This window comes from Aedes albopictus, chromosome 2, assembly GCF_035046485.1.
Source record: "Aedes albopictus strain Foshan chromosome 2, AalbF5, whole genome shotgun sequence".
Taxonomy (NCBI): Eukaryota; Metazoa; Arthropoda; class Insecta; order Diptera; family Culicidae; genus Aedes; species Aedes albopictus.
The window spans coordinates 411,032,400-411,040,701 of record NC_085137.1 but is presented as its reverse complement, the minus strand read 5'-3'; the positions used below and the strand labels follow the sequence as shown (position 1 = coordinate 411,040,701).

Below are 8,302 nucleotides of genomic sequence, written 5' to 3'. Positions count from 1 at the left end.
GATATTAAGGGGGCTTTTTGGACAATCCGCCATTTGACCAGCCGTTTTGGTGCGGCTGTGAAGCCGCTGGTATGTTACCTGCTGATGCGTCCGCTCGCGTCGATGGTCCAAATGGAAAGAGGCCGAGTAGCGTCTGCCGCGAGCTCTCGTTGCTGTGTTGAGTTCGGGACCCGATTGCCTCAAGCTCTTGTGCAGTCGCCCGAATGGTGTTCGGGTTTTATAGCAAACAACCATTACCTCTGACCGAGGGGTATTAATACCGCACATCCCCCTCCCACATTAAAATAATAAAGTTTTAACTTCATTTTTATCATCATGAAAGTTATTAACTTATTTCTGTTTTTTTTGTTGAATGATGAACATCAGTCGTTTTCATATATTACGCTTGATTTACGTCGGCAATTGACATCGTCGACATGGTCGACATACAATTCAGCACTACTCACACTTTTTTTTTTGCCTTTGACTTGTCAAAAACTTTGTCCGCTGATGAGGTGGTGCAGTTTTGTTTACAGTTATCGTTTTGCTGGGATCCGATCGGTCTGTAAATAACGGCATCATTCCTCTAATTTCCTTTCTTTTATTCGTTTTCTTTAGCTTTAGTGAAGGTTTGTAAACAACCAGTCATATAAAAAACGCATAAACAAGAGTGTTTATATCCATTACCCATCCTTTCATCCCCGACAATGCAATTTATATATAGGTAAAATAATTGTTTATTTTTTTAGGAAATGTTCACCAATATTATAAAACAGCAATAGTGGAAGAAAAGAAATTCAAGTGATGTTTACGGCCTAGATATTTCCCGTTAGTTTTCTATTGCCTGCACGTAATCCTTCATGTAGGAGGGCATCGTTCTTGTTCTGCGTGGTCGTTCGGAAATGCTCGATTCAGGATTTTGTTTGGTGCTTGAGCTAAGTTGAGGTGCATCATTGGAATTGTCATTGGATGTGCGCCAAGGTCCAACCTTCCGAGTCTGGGTCACATGCCGTTTAACAATCTGGCCGTGATCGTTTTGCAGAGTGAGGCTTCCGTTGTCGTTCTTGATGATGGTGTATTTTTGAGTGTCAAACCTGCTGTCCCCTTTGGCGCGGTTCAACCGCTCGATGATGACCGTGTCCCCCGGATTCAAACGGCATGCTCGCGCTCCTCTTCTAGTATCCTCACGGATCTTAGCCTTCATCTTCTGCTCCTTATCTCTGCGCTCGAATAGGTCCTCGTCATATTTTACTGTTTCATGGTGCAGCAAAGGGAGTCTACGTTTTATTTTACGGCCCATCATTATTTCCTCAGGTGGAAGGCCAGTAACCGAGTGAGCTGACGCATTGTGGGCATTGACAGCAGCTTGTAGCTCTTCCTTGAAACAGGACCCGTTGCCAACTGCAGAAGCCATTGCCTTATTGACAAGCTTCATGTAGTTTTCAACAAGCCCGTTCTGTTGTGGAAACAGGGGGGTTGAAAACACGGCCTCAATGCCACGATCGGCGCAGTACGCTCGGTACTCTTCACCATTGAATGGTGGTCCGTTGTCGGACCGAATATTTTTCGGAAAACCTTCACGAGCAAATACTTCTTCAAGGACATGTTTTGTCTGTTCAAAACTTGTAGATTTGACCGGCCGGGCAATCAAATACCTATTAGCAAGAACAGAACGGAAAGAAAAAAAAACTGGAAAATTCACGAAACATAAATGAAGTAAAACATACCTGGACCGGTAGTCAACAATCAGCAAAATTGAAACGCCTCCGTATCTCGCGTATGTTCCATTGAAATCCACTGCAATACTTTCCCAAACCGTTTGAGGAGCGAGGATCCTTTTCATGGGGGTTGGCTTTTCGGGTCGTCCATTCGTCGCGCAGGTCTGGCAGGTTTTCACCCACTCCTCGGCATCCGTAGATAGTCCGGGCCACCACACACGCTCACGAAAGATACTTTTGAGCTTTGCAGTCATCGGATGTCCATCGTGAGCTAGGCTCAGAGTTTTCTCCCGCAGTTTTGTGGGAACTACAGCGCAACCATTCTTTACCAAAATTCCATCGTTGAGTGAAAGCTCACCTGCTACACTTTCGAATCGGCTAAGTTCTTTTGGCCAGATGCGGGTTTCTAGTGAATCGATCACCTTCTGAAGAGTTTCGTCGATTGCGGTTTCTTCTCGCAACTCTTCTTCCGTCAAGAATCCTACAGAATTTGCTTCCAAGGTTGCTATTTCCCAGGGGCTGTGTTGCTCATCAAACGCGTCATCGTTGCCGGTGTACAACCGCGAGGATGGATCGGCAATGTTGTCTCTACCTCGGATATATTCCACGTCGTAGCTATAAGGACTCAGACGAAGGGCCCACCCATCCGCTCGTGTTAGGGCTCTCTTGGAGTTCTCTCTCGAACGATTCAATATGAAAGTGACGCCTTGTGCGTCGGTTCTCAACGTGAAATGTCGGCCTAGAAGGAAGAACGAAAAATGTTCCACAGCCCACACTGTGGCCAGAGCTTCACGCTGGTTCTGTGCGTACCTTTTCTCGGTATCCGTGAGTGCCTTCGACGCAAAACTTATAATACGAGGAGACTTGGACAAACCTTCCTGTACTAGTACCGCTCCTAGAGCGTTCGACGATGCATCTGTATATAAGATCGTTCTCTCGTTTTCGGCAAAATATCCCAGCGTCGTAGTACATCGTGTGATTTGTTCCTTAATTGTTTCGAATGAAGCAAGTTGTTTCGGTCCCCATTCCCAACTTTTATTGGTGGTGGCGGCCCACAGGATGCTCGAAATATCTGCAAAGTCCTTGATGTAAGGACTGACATAAGATGCCAGCCCAAGAAAACTTTTGAGCTCGGAGACATTAGCTGGGGGTCGAAACTGTCGGATTGCTTTTACTTTCGTTTCATCCACATGGAATCCATTCTCATCCAGTCCATGGCCCAGGAATACAATGAAACTTTTGTCAAATTCACACTTCTGTACGTTGAGGGTTAAGTTGTTTGCACGAAGTATTCTCAAGACTAGGTTGGTCGTTTCCCTAAGTTTATCCAACGTTTCCGCGAATATCAGGACATCGTCGATGTACACTATTAGATTGTCCACTCCCTCCAGAAGCCGGCTCATCTCCCGTTGAAAAATTTCGGGAGCGCAGTTTACGCCGAACATCAGGCGCGTGAAACGGTACATTCCGTTTTCTGACAAGAATGTCGTGAGGTCGCGTGAATCTTTAGAAAGCTCAAGGTGGTAGTAGGCGTTACTAAGGTCCAACTTTGTAAAGAACTTGGCACCGTGAAGTTTCACCTTCATCTCATCTACTAGTGGCATACGGAAATACTCCCTTTTTATCGCCTTGTTTGGGTCCCGCATGTTGACCACTAGTCGAAAGTCGTTCTTGCCTTTAGGCACCGCTGACATGCCACTTATCCACTGTGGTGCTCTAGTGACCCGTTCGATAATGCCGCAAGCTTCCATGTCCTCGAGGCGCTTCCTGGCTGCTTCCCTGAACGCCGCAGGGACATTGTAGTATGCGTTCCTTTCAGGTGGTATTGACGAGTCCACACTGAACTTGACCCTCACTCCTGGCATTTTTGGAAAGATTCCTGTGGTAGTATACTGCTCGCAACTGTTCACCGAGAGTCCCACCTTCAACAGCTTCAACTCACATGCCGTGCGTCGCCCGAGCAACGACCGTCGACCTTCATCTACTACAAGAAATTCTGCGGTCACTCTCGGTTTTTCCGCATCTACGACTTCTACCTCCGCTTTAAAGGCACACCGTATTTGCATAGGAGCGTCTACCGCATATGCTCGCAGCTCCCTTACTACGGCAACTGGCTCTAATTTAGCCATTCCGCATCGTAACTCCTTTTCCAAACATATCCAATCCGTTCCGCCCACTATATTGACATCGGCACCTGAATCAACGAGGAAATTGTATGGCCTGGACGAACCAAGACGGCAACGAATGATTGCATCACCCAAAGACACAACTGTGTCAATTTGCTAAAACAAGAAGAAAAACGAAAAAGAACCAAGTAAGGGGAACAATTTTACCCAAGTAAATTGGTGTTCGTCAACTAAATCAAAAGGTGGTGAAATGACTCTAGAGTTTGCAATTCTATTTCTATAGTATGTTGTCTTTATTTAATCCACACATCGAGTTATGCATTTGACTTATACCTGTTCATCGTTTGATCCTTTGCCCCATCCAGGTAGGGGACCGTTACGTGGTTTTTCGTCGACACTGTTGATCCCAGTTTTGGGTTTCTTGCGACAAGTCACGCTGAAATGGCCAATTCGTCCACAAGTGTTGCATGCTTTATCCAATGCTGGGCAGGTATCCCGTTTGTGGGACAGGTAACCACACCTCCAGCAGCGCGACCGCTGTCCCTGACGATAATCTTGGAATGGTCCTTTCGTTTTCGTCCTTTCGAATCCCCTGCCTTCTTCGACTTTCCGCATCTTCCGAAATGGTTCCCTCTCACGGCTATGATCTCGTTTTCTGGTGATAGCTAGAATGTTCTGTGGGCTTTGTTCCGCAGCCTGTTCGTCAACTTCGAACGCTTCGACTCGTGAAGCTGCTTTCAGGATGTAGTCTGCATCATGTCCGTAGGTCCTTCCAGCTGTCGCTAACTCCCGGTTCCGCATGCCCTTCAGGAGCTGGGCAAGCACAAAACGAGTTTGGTCCCCAGGGCTGTAGCCACACAACCGAACTTTCTGTGTCAGCCGTGCGTGGAAAGTGATTATAGTTTCTCCCTTCGCTTGACGCATGGCCTGGAATGCCTCGTGTTCCGCAGCCGTGTCAGTCATCGACTTGAAATAGTTGTTTACTTTCGAAACGAGAGTCGCATAACATCTTGGATCACGGTAATCCGGTTGCAGATTTGCAGCGCTGATAATATCCTGCAAATCTTTCCCGAGCGACAAGTAGAGCAACTTTGCACGGTCGACTGAACTGCCAAACGTTGATAGAGATGCAGCTGTTTCGAAATTCCCGATGAATGCTTGCCAGTTCTCCCACAGCTTGCTCGACGGAATGTCCTTCGGAAATTTTGGAATAAGATCCCAACGGATGTTACTTCCCTTGTCCGAGGGTCCAGGGTACACAGATGATCCAACATCATGCTTCTCGGTGTATCCGGTGTGGCTCGTGGTTTGGTTTATCATCGGATTTGCTTCGCACGGATGATTTTCTACGACCGTTTTCTCCAAATGGGTCATTTTTTCAGACACAGCACGTTCCTCGGTTTCGACGGTCTCATGAGCCCCCACTTCTAGGTCGTCAGAACAAACGGAGTTACTGTCGCTTTGATATTCACTCGCCTCACTAATATCCGAGCCATCCTCGGCATTCGGAGCCAGAACATATCTTCCACCGCTATACATGTTATATTCTATGGAAAAAAAAACGAGAAAACGTGACCGGTTAGTTCACTCAATCAAGATTTTCAAATGAAAAATCACCGACTATTTTCGGACAAATTTTGCAATTAGGTTGTTAGTTCCAAAGTCATATAAACGAATTCAAGGGCCTTTTTCACCAGCTGTTCTTGTTCACGAAATACGTCAATCTATCTCAGGATACAATTTCGTCGTGCACAAAAAAAAATACTAGCACTAGTACTTCAATGATTCTTCTTTCTGTTGTTCAGCCTATACATTGACGGTCCTTTCCTGGGATATTTGCATAAGCAAATAAATCGTGCATCAAGCAACATTTCGGTGTTTTCCTGGTATCCATCATATCAATATGAAATCAAACTTAATGAAATTTCGAATTTCATTTTTCTAACATGTTTACCTATGAATCTATGGAAGCACGTGTCTCAGATCAAAGTTCCGGTGTACTTCCAGTACACCTTGTGGCACTACCAGCCACAAACCGACGCCATGCAAAATCGTTCCAAACGATTCGATCCGGTGTTCTTCTAGAACACCTTGCAGCACACTAACCTACAAAAAACGCAGTCCGGTATTCTTCTAGAACACCTTTCAACATCCTCCGCTGCAAACCAAACAAAAAACCAGCCATATTTCCATGCTCAAGGAATCGTTCCTAGCAACAATATGTTCCGGTATTCTTCGAGAACACCTTGCAGTAAACTATCTGCAACCCAGCACAATCGCATCAAACGGGATTCTGAACCCGAAAGAAAAAAAAAATCATTCAATTCCGGTATTCTTCGAGAACACCTTGCAGAAAAACTTAACTGCAAACCAACTCAAGCGCAAACAAATCATTGAATTCCGGTATTCTTCGAGAACACCTTGCAGAAAAACTCAACTGCAAACCAGCTCAAGCGCATTACACGTGGTTTCGTTACGTTCAAGTACACGAAATTTTCAACCGATTTCCGGTATTCTTCTAGAACACCTTGCGGCATAATTGCCACAAACCGAAACTACTTACTTTGGAACTCTTAAAACAATTGCATTTTGCCATTTTTGTCGGAAAATATCTCAGGTTAAACTGGCAGGTTCGCCAATGGACAATCCGCCATTTGACCAGCCGTTTTGGTGCGGCTGTGAAGCCGCTGGTATGTTACCTGCTGATGCGTCCGCTCGCGTCGATGGTCCAAATGGAAAGAGGCCGAGTCGCGTCTGCCGCGAGCTCTCGTTGCTGTGTTGAGTTCGGGACCCGATTGCCTCAAGCTCTTGTGCAGTCGCCCGAATGGTGTTCGGGTTTTATAGCAAACAACCATTACCTCTGACCGAGGGGTATTAATACCGCACACTTTTGATTCAGTTTGTGTCGAATGTTCTTTCCGACAAACTACACGAAAGTGGCCTTTCACCAATTCTGAACAATTTTTTGTATAATTTGCTGTTTGAGAAGCAGATGAGTTTTGCTCATGGTGACTTGACAGTTTCACGAATTAGCTACATGGGCCTCCCCCAGTGTTCATGTCTAAGCCCCCTTCTTTACAACTTTTATGTCAGAGACATAGATGATTGTCTCATGGAAAACTGCACGTTAAGACAGCTTGCGGATGACTGTGTTGTTTCTGTAACGGGATCAATAGCAGTCGATCTGCAAGGACCACTACAGGATACTTTGGACAATTTGTCTACTTGGGCTCTCAAGCTGGGTATCGAGTTCTCTCCGGAGAAAACTGAGATGGTTGTCTTTTCTAAAAAACCCAAACCGGCTAAGTTTCCGCTCGTTCTGATGGGTAAGACAATCACTCATAGCATGTCTTCCCAATACCTCGGCGTCTGGTTCGATTCCAAATGCACCTGGGGGAAGCACATTGTGTATCTGATACAGAAATGCCAAAAACGAATCAACTTTATGCGAACTATTACCGGAACATGGTGGGGAGCACACCCGGAAGATCTGATCAGGCTGTACTGCCGTGTGCATCATAGTTGTCCCATGTTCTATGGGAATCCCTATTAATATGGGACAAATATGCTGCACACCCAAGTAACATTTTAAGTTTTATGCAGTTCTACAAGGTTTTTATAAATCCATGTTGACAAAACTCTCATCAAGGCAAAACCATCTTCAAAGCTTCTATGAAAACCTCATGAAGAGTAGAATCCGACTAGTTGGCCCATCCTGGAGAAGGTTATGAAGAATGCCAAATGCAACACCTAGAAAAGTTGTTTGACATTTATAATAACCCTTTCTATGCCACTTCAACAGCAGCCTTCAATGCTGTTTTCACTAACGAGGGCATTATTGATAACATTATAGCAAAATTCATAAGTTACACTTCGCTTCGATAAATTTATTTTGGAAAAAAATATTCCAGTGGAGCTTCAGACTCGCCAAATTTCGAGGGAAGTTAATTATCATGTAGCGTCTCAATTTCTATGGCCCTACAGAATTTACTGTGTAAAGTGTCGAAAATCACCTGAAAAACAAGTGCCCCTTCTGAAATCGTTGTTGTTCCATAATATTTTTTGGAAAAGAAAAAATCTGTCGAGTGGAAATTTTTACTAAAGTTCACCGAAGCACTCCAACTGCTATTTTATTTACAGCTACAACCAAGTCATGTCCAAAATTTAGTTCAATAATACGAATTGTTGCATGGAAATACAATCTTCTTTTCAAAATAAATCTGTAAAAGCAGTACAACCATCATGGCGGAGGCTAAATTATAATTTTCATTAACATTGCTACTTTGCTTTCATAAAAGAATCTTCTAATGCAAAAAGATTAGAAACCGCATTTGTGAAAGTAGTATTAATGCAATAATGTTGCTTTTAAAGCCAATCTAAGCCCGATTAGCTTTTTTTCTGCTTATATGATGGCCAAACAGCAAACAGATGAAATTTGACAGCTCAAGCGCATTGTTTACATTGGAATTATGTTTCGCG

General features: G+C 44.5%; 1 protein-coding gene across 1 annotated transcript; it reads right to left on the bottom strand.

The window, feature by feature from the left end:
- Positions 1 to 808: 808 nt before the first annotated feature.
- On the bottom strand, positions 809 to 5,362 carry LOC134286856 (uncharacterized protein K02A2.6-like). Its single transcript, XM_062848547.1, has 3 exons — positions 4,157 to 5,362; positions 1,707 to 3,979; positions 809 to 1,634 (listed from the first exon to the last, which is right to left on the bottom strand). Exons 1-3 carry the CDS (start codon positions 5,360 to 5,362, stop codon positions 809 to 811), a joined length of 4,305 nt encoding a protein of 1,434 aa, XP_062704531.1.
- Positions 5,363 to 8,302: the final 2,940 nt, after the last annotated feature.